Source organism: Acomys russatus, chromosome 13 (genome assembly GCF_903995435.1).
Source record: "Acomys russatus chromosome 13, mAcoRus1.1, whole genome shotgun sequence".
In the NCBI taxonomy this organism is placed as follows: Eukaryota; Metazoa; Chordata; class Mammalia; order Rodentia; family Muridae; genus Acomys; species Acomys russatus.
Genome location: NC_067149.1, coordinates 48393920 through 48413815, shown reverse-complemented (window position 1 = coordinate 48413815; position 19896 = coordinate 48393920). Strand labels below are relative to the sequence as shown.

Below are 19896 nucleotides of genomic sequence, written 5' to 3'. Positions count from 1 at the left end.
ACATGCTGGCAGAATACTGTATAATTAAAAAAAATAAATAAATCTTTAAAAAAATAAAACAAAACAAACAAACAAACAAACAAGTCTTGCCGACCCCTCTGGACAAAACCTTCTCCTCTATCAACTGCAGCTTTCTCTCACACCCATCACAGCTGTTGTGTCTTCAGTTCTATCTTGCATATACCCCTCCGCAGCCCTCCCACCCCAATCCTCTCTGTTTTTCCCACCTCTCCATCATATATTCCTTTGTCATTGTGGTATTGGAAGCTGCAGTGTGTCACACAACATACCCTTTTCCCCCAAACAGCTTTATTTACAAATGTTCATTGCAGTGAGTCGTTGGCCTGGCTCAAGGCCTATGACTTCTGCTACACCATCAATACAGGACCCTTGCCGAGAACTCGCCTCAGATATCCTGCCGTTGTCCTGAGTCATAGAGATCCTGCAGCTTCAGTTCAAAGGACCTGCTCTTTCACAAGCCCTAGTAGCTCATATGAGGTAGATGTTGGGATGGGCCAACTCAAAGGCCTGAATCTGGGTCTGGATGGTAGCTGAATTGGTCAGCCTGGGCCTCCACTAGACACCCACACCATTAAGTGGTGGCCATTGAGGAGCAGGGCCAGCTCTCCTGCACCCACACCACCTAGGCCAGCTCTCTCTTGTGCCCACGCCATCAGCACCTCCATGCAGTAGCCATCGAGGGGCAGGGCCAGCTCAGCAAGGTCCCTGGACATCAACATGGCTTCAGTCATGAGTCCAGACCACAGACATCCTCATGGCCTTCACTGGTAATAGGGGCCACAGACATTAACACAGCCTCTGGACGTATCTAGAACACCATTCCACTTACGGCCCTCAGGGGCAGCACAGACCCTGGGACTCATCATGGCCTCAGATGGCTATACATACCACCCACATCAACATGGCCCCCAAGGCAGTGAAGCTTGAGGACATCACCAAGTCATCAGTCAGCAGCATGGACCACTTATATCCATAGGCTTCATCACGGCCTGGGGTAGCAGCATGGACCACAGACACCAACATAGCCTCTGATGGCATCACAGACTACTGGTGGTGGGAAGGGGCTTTTTAGGATGCCAGTTAACTAACACACATCACACAGAGAACTCAGCAGATGGGGAGGGGAGGTCGTGCTAAAAGTCAAGGACAGCAGGGAAAAAAAGGCACCAAGGGACCAAGAAAAACATGCTATCTCCTTCAGCAATTGCTCTAGGTGCCTAGAGGCCAGCATCTAAAGCTTAGACCCCTCAAGGCATCCAAAGTAAGGTCAACTCAGGTATATTTTTTAAAACTGAGGCATGGGAAAGAATGATTTGCCAAATCAATGAGAACCAAAATATCAGGAACCAGACTCCTAAATACCATCCCACAGTGCTCACTCACTCATATAGCAAAAGTACTCCATTGAGTACACACCTTTAAAAAAAAAAAAAAGGCCCTGAAGGGATTACTTATCCTTGCATCTGGGCAGTAGTTTGTGTTTAGCATGATCAAGACTCTGAGTTCCAAAACACACACACACACACACACACACACACACACACACACACACACACACATACACACACATGCACATACATACACAAACACATGCACATACATACACACATGCCACAGACAGACAGACACACGCGCACTCACACACACACACACACACACACGTGCGCACACAAGCACGCATGCACGAACTTGCAAGTACACAGGCGTGAGCATGTCTTTTGGCCATTGTCTGTAGCACCTATGAAAACAAGTCATAGCTGAACATGGTGGCAGACACCTGTAATCCCAGTATTCGGGAGACAGAGGCAGGTGAATCGCTGTGAATTTGAGGCCAGCCTGGTCTACAAAGTGAGTCCAGAATAGCCAAGGCTACACAGAGAAACCCTATCTGGAAAACACCAAAAATAATAATAATAATAAAGAAGGAAGAAAGAGGAAGGAAGGGGAAGGAAAGGAAAAAAGTCATTGTTACTTTGCTAGAAGCATAAAATTCACGAATGGGACAGAAAACTACTAGAAAGAGGAGAGGGGCTAGGATCCTCAGTCTCCTTGCACTGTGAGTGTTTGCTGAAAGGAACCTGCCATCCACTGCCAAAGGCAGGCTATGACTGGGTACTGCGGTGTCTCTTGTGGGATTACAGGCAATTTGACCAGCTCTCAGCTCTGTACTAGACTAGGGAGAGGAAGCAGGATCTGGGACAACCCTGTGGAGAAGACCAAAGGCACCAAGTGGCTCTCTCGGAAGAGGCAGCTTTATCTGCTGGAATCCAGCTAAGGCCAGTGGCACCCAGGAGTGTGGCTCATCCACCTGGGTCATCTTGGGGGAGCCAACAAGCTGTCTTTGTCATGGCAGTACAGTGCTGGTGAGCTGAGCAAGGGCACTGCATAACAGGTCCCAAAGCTGGTCCCTCCTCCTCCTTGCCTTCACCCCATAGTCTTAATGTTTGCCTTTATTGCTCCCCAACTTCTGCTGCTTCTATTCCTTCCTTCCTCCGACTCTCAAGGCCCAAATCCAACTTCATTCACCTCTTATGCATAAAATCTCATTCTAGGTGCAACAGTGGAAGGTGAGAATGTGACCTCTGGTGCCAGTCAGCCTGGTTTTCAATCCCAGCACCACCCAATAGCCAAGCAAAGCTGAGCATGTAAGTTATTGAGCCCTGCCACGTCTGCTTTGTGGCCTCAGCCCTGCCTCACTGATGTGTTGCAAGATACAATTTGCTAATATAAGGAAGTACTTAGACACGCTGCACAGGATGACAGCAGCTCAGGAATATGAGGCAGGGGGAACACTCTGACTTAATCCTCCTCAAAAATGTATCTCTTGACTAAATGAAATGGTTTATTATTAAGGGGTTGTTGTTGTTGTTATGAGAGGGGAATTTTTTTGGTTGGTTGGGTTGTTTCTTTGTTTTTTTGTTGTTGTTGTTTTTGTTTTTTGGTTTTTCGAGACAGGGTTTCTCTGTGTAGCCTTGGCCATCTTGGACTCACTTTGTAGACCAGGCTGGCCTCGAACTCACAGCAGTCCATCTGCCTCTGCCTCCCGAGTGCTGGGATTAAAGGCGTGCGCCACCATGCCCGGCTGGGTTGTTTCTTTGTTTGCTTGCTTGCTTTTTGGTTTTTTTAGACAGTTTCTCTGTGTAGCCCTAGCTGTCCTGGCACTTTCTCTGTAGACAAGGCTGGCCTTGAACTCAGACCAGCTTGTCTCTGCCTACCAAGTGCTGAGAACGTTGGACATGAACAGGTTTGGGACTAATAAGCAAAGGGTGACAATTGGGATGGGGAATATGGTGGGGACAACATAGGTCCGAGTTCTCTCTGCAGCTGGAAATGGAGTCAGGCAACCCCTGAGCTGTCAGAACAGAGGTGAAAAAAACTTCCAAATAAAGGTAGTGGTGGTTGAATTCACAGAGGTCAAGAGAGAACAAAAGGTAAGAAAACGCCCCTGCCACTCACCCACCTCCCTACAGATATGCCACACTGCTCAGCACCAGGCAAGAGGAGAAGGCATGGTGCTGCCACCCTGGACAAATAAGCATCTTAAACAAAGGTAGAGGGCTGGAGGAGAGGCTGGGGGTGGGGGCAGGCTGCTGCCTAGCATACTCCAGATCCTGGGCCAGATCCTAGGTTCTAGGCCCAATATGAATGCTTTCTTCTAGAACCTAGCACCTTTGAGAGTGAGAACTGTTGGGTATAGTTTAGCCATACAAATTGGTTTCTGTCCAAGAAATGTCACCATATAAATAACACTGATATTATTGTTAAAGTGGCTCCCCACCCCCCGCAAAGTGAAATATGTCTACAAAAATTCTTTAGGTTTTCAACCAAGTCTTAAATATATCATCCTACGCTTGTCAGTCTCCATTTAACTTAAGACCCCCACCTCAGGTATGATGAAGGGGACAACGGGTGTTAAAACGGTTCAGAAAGCTACCAGAAAGTAGGAGAAAGATGTAAGCGTCAGTCTGTAGCATCAAAACTAGACGTAGGCCACAAAACCCCTGCCTGTGTATTCAGATCTGGCCCCGGAACTGAGAGCGCACACATGTGGCCCTGTGCCCAGCCGGGCCCTCCCACATTCATCTCCCTTTGCCTGAGCAGAGCATGCCCCCGGGTATGCCTCATTCCCTCTCAGGCTATTTCCTCCACAGGGTCTCAAGCTGCCAAGGGTCTGTGTTTATATTAAGAAACAAACAGCTTTAGAAAGCTATTGGCCATGGTGGCCCAGGCCTATGATCCCAGCAGCAGGGGAGTAGACAGGAAGCTCAGGAGTTCAAGGTATTCTCTGCTACATGGTGAGTTCAGTTTGAGGCAAGCTTGATTAGGAGGATCACACACACACCTACACGCACACACGCGCACACACACACACACACACACACACACACAGTACCCCTACCTTACCTAAGGAAACAAGAAACTCCCCACTAGTGGATGTCTGACGATAGTGGCATATCCTAATATTTCTTATTTTTATTATCTTTATCATATATGTAATATATATGGTGTAATATAGTATATTATAAATAATGTGATAAAGATACTATATTTATCATATATCACATATGTGATGTAATGATAAAGATAATAAGTTGGGGGCCAGCAGGATGGCTCAGGAGGTAAACGTGCTTGCAGCCAAGCCTGAAGACCTGAGTTTGATCTGTGGGACCCATACTGTGAAGGGAAAGAACCAACTCCCACAGGTTGTCCTCTGACCTCCACACAAGTGCTGTGCTAAGCCTGTGCTCACACATAATGATTAAATAAAATTTTAAGTTTATAAGTTGGATACAATATGAAATCACATACTTGATAATAATATAGACCAATCACAGTAACACTGTAAGAAATGATAGGCATGTTCTCTGTCTGTCTGTCTGTCTGTCTGTCTGTCTCTCTCTCTCTGAATCTTACTGTATTGTATGTATTCAGTTTGCTACCCTCCAAGGTTAACCAACGGCAACTGGACAGGCTGAAGCAATGCTCTATGACAGGGAAACCGGGCCTGGGGTACAGCTATGTGGTAGAGGTTATGCTCAGCACATGTGAGGCCCTGAATGATTCCCTAGCACCGTAAAAGAGCACGGCATGTGTTTTAACTAACAACATCTGGATCTCCTTAATCCAGAGCAGGGCTTACTAAGCTTCTGAAGGCATCACGCCCATTGCATTTAATGGAAGGAAACAAAATACAGAGGGAGAAAAGCATTGAGGGGGGAGTGGGGGAGGAGGTCATTTAGCATTTCCCAGTTAACTTCCAATGAGCAGGGCGAGGTCAACTGCGGCCAGGCCACAAGCAGCTTGTCTAACTAAGGCAGAGATAAACTCACCACACCCCGAAAGGGGTACAGAGATCAAACTCCACCAACCCTCAGCTTTTCCATGCAAAGAGAGAAAAGTCAGGCCTGATCCCTGACAGTCCACCTATAGGCTGTTTGCATCAGACCTTTCCCTTTCAGTCATTCCTTCTGGCAGCTTTAGAAGCAGAACCTCAAAGCCCAGAGTATACACTGGCCTCCCTCCACCCAGACACGCAGCCACTATTGCTGGGGCAGTGACCAGGTGGCCAGAGCAGCTGCTCTGTGCTTGTGGGTTTATCCTACACTGTCCTAGACTCAGTTCACAGAGATGCGCTAGCCTTTGCCTTCCCGAGTGCTTAGAATTACAGGGCCTTTTTAAGGGAAAATGCCATCTTGTTATACAACTGAGAAAAATGAGGCAGGTCGGCTGTGCTCACAGGGAGCAAAGTCCACTTGATTAATGAGGTTTTTTTTTTTTCTTTTCTTTTCAAGTGTGTATAAAAGCAGTGGTGCACTATCGTTGTGTAAGAGAAAGGAAAACTTGAAGGATGGGTGAAAATATGTGATGATGCCAGCAGAAGCTGCGCTGGGACAGGAAATGGGGCACGGGAACAAATACACGGAAGGGACAAGTTTTCTTTCCCATGATTACCCTTTTATACCTCATGCATCAGTTTGCACGTGTAAAACTAATATATGAATGTTGTCATACACGTATGTGCGGGCAGGGGATGCTACGCATCTCATCTCAGAACTTCCTGTCTCCTTCAGGTGCTGGCTGTCCTGCTGCCTGCCCACCTCCCCCTGATCCCACACAACCTCCCCCCCCCCCCCGTGCCAGCCCAGGGGACCCTGCTCCTGCTGTCCTAGGCACCCCGTAAGTCAGAATGCCCACTCTACATCACGAGCAGCAGACACCTGAGAGTTGGTCTACTCTCTCCACTTTTCCCTGGTACATCTGCCTATTAAGGAGGGACTCTAGCCAGAGGATGACAGAGAAGCCCGCGGTGGGGGTGGGGGTTGGGTGAGAACACTAGCAGGGTCAGGAGGCCTGGGTCTTATTCAGGCTGTGACTTAGGACAAACGGTTTCACCTTTCTGAGTCTCCGGTTCGTTAACTAAAAAAGAAAGTGGTTGCAAGATACCATCTGCAATTGAGACTCTCTAGGCCCAGTGTCTCCCAATCCCAGGATGCACTGCTCTTCTTGGACATCGATCCCCCTCTGAAACTGGCCAGTACATGCAATATCTTGAATGGCACTATCCAAATGCAAGCAGCACCAGACATTTTAAACCCAAGCCTCGTTACAAAAAGTAGAAACAGCTGAAATTAGCTTAATAGGTTTTCTTTAACCTGATATATCCAAAATAAAATCATGTCAACAGACAATATAAAAATCTTTGTATTTCCATTCTTTTTATTTTATTTTTAATTTTTAGTACATGTTTTACAATTACAGAATGTGTCCACATGGATGAGCCACATTTCAAAGGATCAAAAGCCACCTTTGGTTGATGGCTACTGATCTACCCAGAAGGCCCTCCTGTCATTTTGATCTCATTAAGCCCAGAGCTGAGGACCAGCCTACATCCTTGGAAAGGTCAAAGTAGCAGCAGCAGTTTGGGTTGTGAGTTCCTCACCTGACAGCCAGGTGGTTAGGGTACAGACAGCCCTGCAGCACTCAGGACAAGAGTAACCAGAGCCCCACTGTCCACATGCAGAACAACCGTGATGAGCATCAGGAGATAGCACAAAGACAGGCTAGCACAACCAAGCCTGCCTATACGTCCAGGGTTTCACAGCACAGGGCAGCACACACACCAGAAGCATGTGCCCTCCGCCATCAGTCCATTCATTTATCCCTCCGAGAGCCTGCCACGCCCAGTGGGTGTGGGAATAGCCACCTCTCACAGGAACTCCTTCTCAGGGCTGGAGAAGCTTCCTGGGTGCTCATTCATCATTGAAGAAGCCCTGTGTGATGTAGACTGACTGACAGATGAGCAGGCTGAACTCGGTACAGCAGTCACCCACACAGAAGAGAGGGCACTACACAGCCTTACTCTGCAGCCTCAAAGAGCTCACAGCACTGGAGGAGGCAAACAGTGCCCCAGCTACCAAGCCACTGCTGCGGGAAAGCAGAAAGAGCTGGGAAAAGATGCTAGGTGACCCTTGACCAAGCCTGAAAAGTCAAGAGCCCGAGGCAGAGCTGCTATAAGACCCTCAAGCAGTAACAGCCAAGCCATGGCAGAGAGGCCTGAGGACAGCCTGGCAACGAGAATGCAGCCTGCCCAGGGAAATGGGCAACACAGCAAAGACACTATCAGCCAAACCTGGGCCTAAGTTTCCAGTAAGAAGAATCTGGATTTTTATCCTGTGGGCCATGGAAGCCTTTAAGGAGGATGTTCAAGGCCAGCGAATGTCCAAGTTCTCATTTCAAAATCCTTGTCAGATGGTGCATGAGTCACAGATATTCACAGGCTGGTGGGTGGAGTTCATCCCTTGAGCCCAGGAGCTCTGGGCCAAGTTGGACAAGTGAGACTCACATCTCAAAAGCAAGCGAAGAGGGACCAGGTCAAGGGATCTCAAGCCTTCCTGAATCACTCCCTTTCTTCCGCCGGTGATCTAGGGCTTATTCAACAGTCATACAAAAAATTATCTGGATGCCAGGCCTCCAGGATTTAGATGGAATTGTAAGTGTCTGTCAAGTTTCCTCTTCTATTCTTATTTTTGGTTTTTTGAGACAGGGTTTCTCTGTGTAGCCTTGGCTATCCTGGATTCGCCTTGTAGACCAGGCTGGCCTCGAACTCACAGAGATCCTCTGCCTCTGGGGTACTGGGATTAAAGGCGTGCGCCAACACACCAGGCTAGTTTCATCCTCTAAAGAAAGGCTGTTGACTCACAGTTCCAAAAAAATCAACCAACAAAAAGCCAGTAAACCCTCTCTGCATTCTCTTCACCCACACTGACAGATCGAGTGTGGGTAGCCAGCTGAGGGGCCCCATCCTGATGCCACCACAGTGCTCTGTATTTACTTATCCAGAAGAACACGAGACCTTTGTGGTCATCAAAAGGAAGAGGCCAGTGCTCCTCCCTGAGATCTGTCCCTTTGGCCCCCATCAGCCCCTCAGCCCAGCCCCCACAGCTCTCCCAGCTCACCTGATTACCCAGTTCCATTTTCAGCTCTCAGCTCTGAGACTGGCCTACTTTTCACGCCACATGAGCAAAGAAACTTGGGCATTATACAAACAAACAGACCACAACTAGGACAACAGGACACAGAGAAGGGACCTGCCACCACGTGTACTGAGGAGAACACGATGAGACAGAGTCGGTTGGACAGGTCAAAGGGTGGTGAGGTACAGCGGGAGAACACTGGGTCCAGGAGAGCCGTGCTTGGCCCCGGCATACTAGAAAACTGAACTAAGACTAAGCGGCACCAAGCAAGATCACATTCCCCAGAGATAAGGTCAAGCAGGCTCACTTTGCTCCCAGTGGCCACCTGGGTAGGTCAGAAGCCACCTCCTGTCTGAACAGCAAAATGCCTCAAGCAGAAAGCCTCTTGCCCCACTGCAGGACCAATGGGAGGGACGGGTGGACTGACTCGGAATTATGGCATCTGTGGGAGAAGCGTGGGAGAAGAGGCTCCTCTGGTTTCACTCCATTCAAATACTAACCCGTGTTGCAATTTTCAGAGGTAAGTGACCAAGGGCCACTCCACCACATTTGTGAACTCCCAGCTCCCTCAGCACCCTGACCTAGAAAGTAACCCTCTGCCTTTGTCAAGAAAACTGAATGTCTCAAGACCCATTCTCTGCTCCTAAGCCCCTCCTTTTTGAGGAGCTGTTGCAGTCAGAGGTAGGAGAACTGCCCTGGGCAGCCGGAACTCTGCTCTGGGTAGCTGGCACCACTGTTCCCACATTCCCTTTGAGGCCAGCCACAACGGGATGCCTAAGGGAGGATTCAAAGGCAGCAAGTCACACCTCGCCTGCCTCAGTCACTCTTTCAGAGACAAGGTGGGTCCCAGCCACTGGGCTCAACTTCTATGCTTCTGTAGATGTGGACTGCAAGAGGCCAAGGCAGCCACTCAGTCCTGGAGGGCAAGAGGGTACAGCCGAGCAAGTGTGGCCTTCTGTATCCTGCGGAAGAGCTGGGCCAGCTGGTAGAGGAAGGGCAGTGAAGAAGGAGATGCTGTGGGGAATGGAGAAGAGTATGAGTGCTCTGCCCGCTGAGTGCTCTGCCCACTGAGCGCTCTGCCCTCAGCCCCTCCATGCTGGCTAGAGCACACATCTGGGCTTCCAGCTATTCGCAGCCTCCTCAACAACAAGGAATTCTCTTTCCCTGAGATAAATTTTCTCCACTTGAATTACAGTAACCTTAAATATTTTAGAAAAAAAATCCAGATGTATTTCATTTAATCGTTCTGATATATACACATTTGCTGGTGACTCAGAAAAGCTCCAGGTGCCTCAGGTGTCTCAGTTTCTTCTGAGTGCCTCTTTCTTAATTCCCATGTTTAGGCCTATATTTTAAAAAAATTTTATTGGGGCTAGAGAGATAGCTCAATGGTTAAGAGTACCCGCTGCTCTCGCAAAGACCTGAGTTCAGTTCCCAGCAGCCACCTGGAGACTCACAACCATCTGTAACGCCAGTTCCAGGGGATCCAAGAGTGCAGGCATGCATGTGGTGCACACATACACATGCAGCCCCATGCATATTTTGGGGGAGAGGTTTTGAGACAGGGTTTCTCTGTGTAGCCTTGGCTGTCCTGGACTTTGTACAGCAGGCCGGCCTCAAACTCACAGAGATCCGCCTGCCTCTGCCTCCCCCAGTGCTGGGATTACAGGCGTGTGCCACCACTCATGGAGCATATTTTTTTTTAAGTCTAAAAAAAGATGTTTATTAAGCCCCAACTCTATTTCATGAAAAGATAAATAAAAAACATTGGTATCAATGTCTGCTACTGAGGAGAGTCATTTGCAAGACTTCTACTACATTTGTACCTTGCTACACTTTCTCCATTTGGAGCCTTTTGCAAGTATTACCTAGTTTATCACAAATTAACTACATTGAAAATAAAGAAAAATCTACCATTTATTTCTTTTCCTTGTTTGGATTACACATTTAAAAATCAAACAAGCAGGAAATATGTATTTCTATCTTGTTTTGGTTTGATTTGGGGAGGCTGTTTTATGTTTGGGATGGGGTCTCATGTAGCCCAGGCTGGCCTAGAACTTTTACAGGCCAAGATGGCTGAGCTGATCCCTCTGCCTTCATCTCCTAAATGCTGGGAATATAGATGTGAGCCACCACACCAAGTTATATCTGGTGCTGGGGCTTGAACCCAGGCTTTAGTACATACCAGGCAGGCATAGTACCTGAGCTCATTTGTTCCTTAAACAGAACAAATATCCCAGGTCCTTAGAAGGCTGGGGCAGGAACTTGAGCCTGGACCAGAGGTTGAGGCCAAGCTGGGCAACACAATGAAACACACAGGCCTGCCCCTCAAAACAGGAAAGAGTAGCATTTAGGGCTAAGGAGATGGCTCAGTCGGTACAATGCTTGCCCAACAAGTGTGAAGACCTGAGTTTGAATCCGAAACACCCATGCCTGGAACCTAACGACAAGCTCCAGCTTCAATGAAGAGACGCTCTCAAAAACTAAAGTGGGCCAGTGATGGTGGTGATGGCAGTGGTGGTGGCACACACCTTCAAGCCCAGTGCTTGGGAGGCAGAGGCAGGAGGATCTCTATGAGTTCCAGGACAGCCTGGTCTACAGAGAGAGTTCCAGGACAGCCAGGGTTACTCAGAGAAACCCTGTCCCAGAAAACAACAACAAGGCAGAATGGAAGGGTTGGGGCTGTAGCTCAGTGGTAGGTAGAAGTATGAGGCCCTTCATTTAACCCCCAGTCATCACTGTCATCATCATCATCATCGTCATCTTGTGGAGAGTAAGAGAAGCACCCAACATTAACCTCCACCCTCCATGCATGTGCACACCTGCACGCACACACATGCACACATGGTGGGGGCAGTGGAGAGAGAGATTTCTTTATTCCTCTAAGGCTGGGAATGAGACCCAGTGCTTCATACATGCTGTGTATGCCATCTGCCACCAAACTCTACCCCAGCCCCTCCAGACATGGTATTTCTCTTTAAAGTAACTGACCTCCTTTCTTCCAAGTTTGCCTTGCAGCCCACCCCCAGTCTTCCTGAGGAAGCTCTGAGCTGCCCAGTACACATCCACATTCAAATGGCTTTCTGGTCACTGTAAAGGAGTCAGGACTAGGACACAAAAGGGTTTAAGGGAAGTCACAAGAAATTTCTAAATTCTTATCAAATCTGAAAAGCGAGAGTCAACATGGTGGGAAATCACACACATTTAAACTTCTCTTTTTGACGTGTATCTTCCCTGTGCTGAGAACGTACTTCCCATGTTAGGTGTGGCTGCTCACAGTCATTTTCTTAGTGTTTGTGGAAGCTGCCAGCAACTCTCCTGTATAACCAACAGGGCTGGGGGGGGGGGCAGATAGGCCTGCTCAGAGTCCAGCAAAGGGTTTAAACAAACTCTGACTAAAGAAAGGGGGATATGAGGAACACAGGGATCTACAGTCCAAAGCACCTTTACAAGCAGGCAAAGTGTAGGACTCTGCTCTAGTCACTTTGCCTCTCTGGATATTAGATTTCTCAACCAAAATTGAAAGAAACTGAATGGACCAAAATAAAGGTTTCTCATTTTCCCTCGGTTTTGAAAGTTGCATAACTCTATCCTACGTCTAAATTCTTGAGAAAAGTAGAGACTAGCTCACAACTCAAAGAGGGCAAAGCAGAAAGCTGGCTCAGTGATGCACACTTGTCATCTCAGCATTTGGGAGGCAGAAACAAAAATGGTTGACGCCATTCTGTACTATGCACCAAGACCTTGTCTCCCCCCCCCCTTTTGTTTTAAGGGAAGGGCGGGTCTTGAACAGCAGTCACCTAACTGTGGCCCACTCAGGGCATGGCCAGGTGTGCTCCCAAGTCCCATCTCTACTTCACAGTGAGGCAGAAGAGACTAACCATCTAATGGCCCAACAGGAACCAGTCAGGGACGGTTCTGTGAACCACAATAGCATTTAGCTGTTTCAAGTTAATTTCCTACCTCTTCCAAAACACATCAGACTTTCATTTACAGTTTCCAGGCCACACTAGCCAAGAGACCCTTGGACCATCCCACTGTTTCCCAGGCGTTACCACGAGGAAGCTTTTTATCCTGCGCTCTGACTAGAGGCCACCCTGGATGGAGCAGAGGTGACTCCCTCAGCATGGGGGAGTAGGGGAATGCTCTCCAACTACTCTCCTAGGTTCTAGGCCTGGTCTCTCCTTCTAGGCGAGGTAGACTCTTGTTCTTTGTGAAAGAGGCTCCATATCACTGGAGGTGGCTCCTTCCCCAGCAGCACCTGCTCAGGCTGACAGACCCCTCCACTCACCTGGGTCAAACCGCAGAACCAGGAGACAGAGGATCAGGGCAACCAGGAGGCCCTTTCTGAAGGGCTGAGAGAGGAGGTGGCTCACTGCAGAGCCCCAAAGCCGGCGAAGCAACATCAGGAGAGACAGCAACTTACGGGAGAATGGACCTGACCAGGGGACAGAGCACTGCACGTGAGTCAGGTAGATTAGCTTCTTTGGCACTGAGCTTTGACACTGTTTGTTTGGGGGTTGGGTTTGGTTTGGTTTGGTTTGGCTTTGGCAGTGCTGGGGATGGATCCCATGACCTTGTGGACGCTTGACAAGTATCTACCACTGGGCTACATCCACAGCTATCCAAAGATGTTTTAAGGTCAGGCCGTACGAAGACACTGCCAGTGCATGCAAGACCTACTCAGCTGTGTAAGTATTCTTCATACTGAGAACTGACTTGAGTGAAATAACTCAGGGCCTTACTTGTGATACGGTAACACAGAGAAGTGAAGGCCTTTAATATATTCAGTACAGAATTCAAGACTGGGGTTGTGAATAAAATCATGAATACCAGCAGCCCAAAAACAAGTGATGCCAGTCCTGACAGAACCTCCTCTTGCCACAGATGTTATGGTTGTACACATTTTCATGTCAACTTGACAGAGTAAAATCATTTGGAAAGAGAGAACCTCTACAGAGAAAATGCCCTTACCAGACCCACCTGTGGACAAGCCTGTGGGGCATTTTCTTGATTAATAATTGATGTGGGTGAGCCTATTCCACTGGGGGTGTACCATCCCTGGGCTAGTAGTCCTGGGTTGTATAAGAAAGCCGGCTGGGCCAGGCAGTGGTGGCACACGCCTTTAATCCCAGCACTTGGGAGGCAGAGGCAGGCAGATGGCTGTGAGTTCAAGGCCAGCCTGGTCTACAAAGTGAGTCCAGGACAGTCAAGGCTACACAGAGAAACCCTTTCTCAAAAAATAAAACAAAACAAAACAAAAAGAAAGCAGGCTAGACAAGGCATGAGCAACAAGCTAGTAGGCAGCACTCCTCCATGATTCCTGCTTCGGTTCCTGCCTCCAGGTTCCTGTCTTCAATTCCTGCCCTGGCTTCCTTTAATGACAGACTGTGATGCAGAAGTATAAGATGAAATGAACCCTTTCTTCAAGTTGCTTTTGGTCATGGTGATTTATCCCAGCAATAGAAGACTAACTGAGCCAGTGGTGGAGGGCCTGGCAGCCACAGGCAACTCCTGAAACCAACAACCTGCTAGCAAAGAAGTGAGCCTATCTCAGCCAGTCCACAGAGAAAAGTGCCTTGATTATAGTTTGCTGATTAAAACAACAGGTTTTCATGTAAACTTTAAAAAGAAGAAAGCTTAATAACCTCTAAGCTGTGCAAAGACAGAAGGTGCTGAAAGAGACTATAAAGCTAATTGTTTTTCTAGTTCCACTCTGAAATGGCCATTTGTTTCTGATGGTGGCTAAGTACATAAAAACATAATGTGCAACAGCTTCTGTTCTGAACGGCTGTCCAAACTGTATAGAAGTTCATTGAGGGCTGGAGAGATGGCTCAGAGGTTAAGAGCACTGATTGCTCTTCTAGAGGTCCTGAGTTCAATTCCTAGCAACTACATCTATAATGAGATCTGCTGCCCTCTTCTGGAAGGCAGGGACACAGGCAGGCAGAGCACTGTATACATATTAAATAAATAAATCTTTTTTTTTTTTTTTTGGGTTTGGGTTTTTTTTTTTTTTGGTTTTTTTTTTGGTTTTTTTGAGACAGGGTTTCTCTGTGTAGCCTTGGCTGGCCTGGACTCACTTTGTAGACCAGGCTGGCCTCGAACTCACAGCAATCCGCCTGCCTCTGCCTCCCAAGTGCTGGGATTAAGGCGTGCGCCACCACGCCTGGCAAATAAATCTTTTTTGAAAAGAAAAAAGAAAAGAAAAGAAGTTCACTGAACTGTAATCTTTTGGTCTGGCTTATTTCTGTGTTGTCTGTTTTTTAATTTGCAACCATTTTGGTCATATCTAAATTTTTATTTAGTTTATTTATTCCACCATACAATAAAGTGAGATCACAGCACATAAAGGGGATGCAATCTTTCCTATAATCAAGTTTACACATACACACACACACACACACACACACACACACACACACACACACTATGTTCGTTCCTGGCACCCACACTGTGGAGCTGATAACTACCTGTACCTCCAGCTCCAGGAGAATCTGATGCCTCTAGCCTTCATGGTTATCCATATTCACATGCACATATCCAAACCAGATATATACACAACATAATTTGAAATAAAAATAAATCTTTAAAAAAAACAAAACCACAGACACACAGAAGGCCCTGCTTCGGGAAGCAAGTGGTTTTCTAGCCTTGGAAGTATTCACACACAGGCTGAGGGTAAAGGAACTGAAAAGACCGAGAAGGAAGGAAAGTATGGGCCAAGGGTTTTAAAGTTCTTTAACAGAACAACCGCACACCCAGCTCCAATGCCTTATAAGGATGCTACCAGAAGCTGCTGCACGCTAATGAACAAGGCAGACCTCAGTGGGAAAAACAAAATAGTCAAAATATTCAACAAAAACAAAATATTCAAGTTAAGTGAAGGCAGATAGGAGGCTGTGCACAAAGACCCAACGCTGAAGGAGGTCATTTTATGTCCTGAGTTACTGAGTTAAGCTGCGTGTGAATGAGGGCTAACATTTCAGGAGACAAGTGAGGGTTGAGAGACTCAGCAACACCTCTCCATATGGACCTGCGCTCCAGCCTCAGAGTTCGGCTCGGTTTACATGCAGCCTAGTGACTTAAGACTTATTCCTAAGTTCCTAAGCTTAGGAAAGCCAGAAAGGTACAGCGGATGCCCGGGAACCTCTCTGCAGAGGCCACAGAGCCCTGAAGTCCTACCTTCCTGGCTCAGCTTCTGAGGCTCCTGGGAGTTCAAGGTCTCCTGCATGTGCTGTCGCTGCCGTGCTGCAAGGACGGCCTGGAGGACTGCTGCCCGCTGCGCCTCACTGAAAACCGGGGAGCCCACTGCCAGCTCCTCCGCCTCTGACAAGCGGCCCAAGGGTAGCAGCACGCGGAGCAGGTGGAGTTCTGCCAATGATCCATACTCAGGAAGGCCCTGGTTGTCTGGGTCTTGGAGCCAGGCATCTGCCACATCCAGCACAGCTGCAGGCTCTTGCATTTTGCTGTATAAAAGGATGCTGTGTCCCCAGACAACACAACCCCCAGAAAAGGAGAGTCAGTGCCCTACAGGTGTCTGCAATCCTACCCTCCCGGTCCTCCAGCCCTTCCCTGTGGGCCATGGATGGCACACCATTATTCATTAGAGACTTGGGGAGGGGAGGGGCTGGAGACAGTGACAAGAGTGAGCACTGCTCTTGCTGCGGATTGGAGTTTTATTCACAGCACCCATATTGGGCAGCTCACAACCACCTGTAACTCCAGCTCTGGGGTGTCTGAGACCATCTTCTGGCCTCCAAGGGTACTGGCAGTCATGTGCACAAACACACATAACTTTTAAAAATGACATTTTTAAAATAGAGATTGGGGGCTGGAGAGAGGCTGAGAAGTGGCTGTTCTTCCAGAGGACCCTGGTTTGATTCCCAGCACCTACATGGAGGCTCACTACAACTGCAGCTCCAAGGAACTCCACACCCTTTTCTGGCACCTTTTTGGGCACCAGGCATGCACGTAGTACACTCAGGCACAACATCCATACACATATTAAAATAAAGGAAAACGTAATTTTTTAAAAAAGAGTATTTGCTGTGCAAGCCTGAAAGGTCAGAGTTAGGAGCCCAGCACCCATCTAACAAGCTGGATATGGCTCCCCCTGCACCTGTAATCCCAGCATTCAGGGGAAGAGACCCGAGGATCACTGGGCCTTGCTGGCTAACAGCCTAGCTAAGAAAGAAGATGAGCTTCAGCGTCAGGGAGAGACCCTGATTCAAAGGAATAAAGCAGGGGGTGACAGAGGACTCCAAATACCCTTCTCCCATCTCCATGCACACATGCATGTGCACCCGCATATGCACTTGCACATACAGCACTTACACACATACCCACATACACAAAATACACACACAAACGCGCACACACACACGCGCGCGCACACACACTCACGCGCGCACGCACGCGCACACACACACGCACACACACACACGCGCGCACACACGAACACACACACGCGCACACACACACACACACACACAACGTTTTAAGAATTAGGAGATTTCCCAGGAGGCAACAGGAAGCTTGATTGGCTCTGTCCTCTCATGAGCCTACTCCACGTGTGCACTCTCTTCATCTATCCTAACCCCAAATGCCTGCTTCCTAGTCCTGTGGCTTGAAGTCTGCACAAGGTGGGGAAACCTGAGTTTGAAGGGAACTGCTAGGCAAGGGGACAAGGGAGTCGCGAGCCCCTGAATGAGCCTGTGCTCCTCCACTGACCCAGTGTCAGCACAAGGACCTACCACAACTCCAGGACTCTGGGAGGCAGCTCTGCAGGAAGCCGATAATACCGGAGGACCCAGGACAGGACTTCTCTCCAGCGATCCATTTCCGCCAGAGCCTGGATCCCCACCACACACAGGGAGCATTTCACCTCCACAGTACTGTCAGCAGAAAGACACAAGTCGGTTCAGAAGTGCTTCCCTCTCTCCCTCTTCCACTCTGGGATTGGTGGCCCAGGCCTCACCACAGGTCTCTTGGGCTGCCCTGCCCCCCACCCCCTGGATATAGTTCTGGAAACCTTTCAGAGGCAAATGACCTATTACCCAACACACACGTTTGCATCCAGGTGGAATCAGAATGAAAGGTAATCCTAGGGGCTGCAGAGATGGCTCAGTGGTTAAGAACACTGGTTGCTCTTCCAGAAGACCTGAGTTCAATTCCCAGAAATTACATAGTGGCTCAGAACCATCTGTAACAGAATCTAATTCCCTCTTCTGGAGTGCATGAAAGTGAAGCACTCATATAAATAAATAAATCTTAAAGAAAACAGAAAGGACGCCGGTCATGGTGGCGCACGCCTTTAATCCCAGCACTACTTCGGAGGCAGAGGCAGGCTGATCGATGTGAGTTCGAGGCCAGCCTGGTCTACAAAGTGAGTACAGAGAGTCAAGGCTACACAGAGAAACCCTGTCTGGAAAAACCAAACGAAAAGAAAACAGAAAGGTAATCCTGTGGGAATGGCATGAACAGGTGTGCACTGAAGGAGACTGGAGTCCAGGGTTTGCTTGGTGAGAAAGGAGCCTGGAGCGAGGTTTCTGGCTATGTGTTCATATGGGAACATAACTGGTCTTTTAGAATTATCTACATCCAGTCAGGGGGTGGTGGTGGCACGCGCCTTTAAGGCAGAGGCAGGTGGGTCTCCCAGTTTGAGTCCAGCCTGGTCTACATAGTGAGTTCCAGAACAACCAGGGTTACAGGAACCCGACTCAAAGGGGGGAAAAAAACTATATCCAGATGTTCATATAAGCAAAGCCTCAACATTCGACGTGCAACCTCCACCCCACTGAAACCACAGCCAAGTCTCTCCAGTGTTTGCTGCTCTGCCGCCAACTTTGACTATTATGCCTACTCCCTCCCTCAAACTGCTCTGAGGAAAGTTTACACTCCACAGAGTAATGGTGCCCCCAAGCTGCCAGAGGCGGCTAATGCGTTAGAAAGAGCAACTCAAATCCTAAAGCCAAATCATTGGGTCCTTCGACAGGAGCAGAACGGAGTGTTTCTGCCTTGACGCCCGTTTTCCATGATCTGCCCATGCCCAAGAGTGACTAGGAGGTGGGTCCCCAAAGGAGACCTTCCGAGACCTGCTTACCGAACCTGCTTACGACTGAACACTTAATAGACAGCCACCCTGGTCCTCCCTCGCTAAAATGGTGAGAAAAGGCCAGCACTCGGGAGGCAGAGGCAGGCGGATCGCTGTGAGTTCGAGGCCAGCCTGGTCTACAAAGTGAGTCCAAGATGGCCAAGGCTACACAGAGAAACCCTGTCTCGAAAAACCAAAAGAAAAAAAAAAAAAAGAATTGGCTGTGCCCCACCCCTCCAAGCTGTTGCTGCATGATTGACTTCATTGTCAGTAGCATGGGTGCAGGATGCGCGAGCGGCCTTTCTCAGAGGGAGGACCCCCGAGTGAAAGCTCGGTGTAAGGCTGACGCAGTCTGGCAATGCCAGAGATTCTGAGACCGAGTTCCTCCCCAAAGGGGTGCAGAAAGGATCACCATAGCCCAGCACATACGTGCCATTCGAGGGCTCCTCGGTCAGGTTTTGCCAGGCCCGTTCGCAAGTCTCTAGTGCGGCAGGGAAGTCCAGGTGCACCACCAACAGGTCGGCCGCCTCCTCCAGCAGGTGCACCGCGGGCGACACAGCCGGGAGGGCGCGCGCCGGCTCGCTGCTCCGCAAAGGGCCCGGCCCGAGCCCTTTCAAAGGGGCTGCAGAAGTCGAGGTGTCGCTCTTCATAGCCAGCCTAGGTTTTGCCGGGTCTCCTCACACGTCAGGGGGACAGCTTCTCCAGAACCTACTGGAAATCCGGAGTGGGTCTGGTAGATGAGCCGCAGGCCTCGCACTCTTTCTTCCCCTCCACGCTTCTCCAGGTCTGTTCCTAGGGAAGGACCGTGAAGACGCTGGGCCCGAGGCACAGCCTGTGCTCACCCACAGCCTAACTCTTGAGGGATTGGCCTACTCAAGAGTTAAGATGTTGCCGAACCCCTGACACCAGCTCCTCCCTCTCCTCGACCTGTGCTGGAAGAACCGGAGCTCCCAGAGTCGTGAGCGCTCCAGCAAAAGCCGTGCACCAGGAACCCACAGAGACCGACACCTCCGATAACCCCCACCCTCGCCACTATGGCGCCTGTGCCCGCCCTGGAGCATGGGATTCTGGGAGTTGTAGTCCCGGCCTCTTGGCTCCGCGAAGCTTACGGGAAAGCGTTCCGACTCAAGCCTGAGGCGCCCAGAGGCTGTCACCCTCCTGAGAGAACGAACCAGACCACCAGCTTCAGAGTGGAAAAGACGGGGAAATAGTGAAATAGTGAAATGTCTTTGTCCTGTGAAATGCGATCTCTCACTCACTAACCCGGAAGAGGCCGGATGGAAGAAATTACTGTAAAGAGGTGGA

At 49.0% G+C, this 19896-nt stretch overlaps 1 protein-coding gene across 1 annotated transcript; it reads right to left on the bottom strand.

The window, feature by feature from the left end:
- Positions 1-9275: 9275 nt before the first annotated feature.
- Positions 9276-19638, bottom strand: Pex26 (peroxisomal biogenesis factor 26). Its single transcript, XM_051155280.1, has 5 exons — positions 19021-19638; positions 17252-17392; positions 15681-15979; positions 12787-12933; positions 9276-9509 (listed from the first exon to the last, which is right to left on the bottom strand). Exons 1-5 carry the CDS (start codon positions 19239-19241, stop codon positions 9406-9408), a joined length of 912 nt encoding a protein of 303 aa, XP_051011237.1. The 5' UTR covers positions 19242-19638; the 3' UTR covers positions 9276-9405.
- Positions 19639-19896: the final 258 nt, after the last annotated feature.

Coding starts and splice junctions, on each gene's coding strand:
- Pex26 (XM_051155280.1), bottom strand. CDS start 19,241: ATGAAGAGCGACACCTCGACTTCTGCAGCCCCTTTGAAAGGGCTCGGG. Junction 17,393..19,020: donor GAGGAGCCCTCGAATGGCAC/GTATGTGCTGGG, acceptor TTCTGCTGACAG/TACTGTGGAGGTGAAATGCT. Junction 15,980..17,251: donor CCCAGAGTCCTGGAGTTGTG/GTAGGTCCTTGT, acceptor CTGGGGACACAG/CATCCTTTTATACAGCAAAA.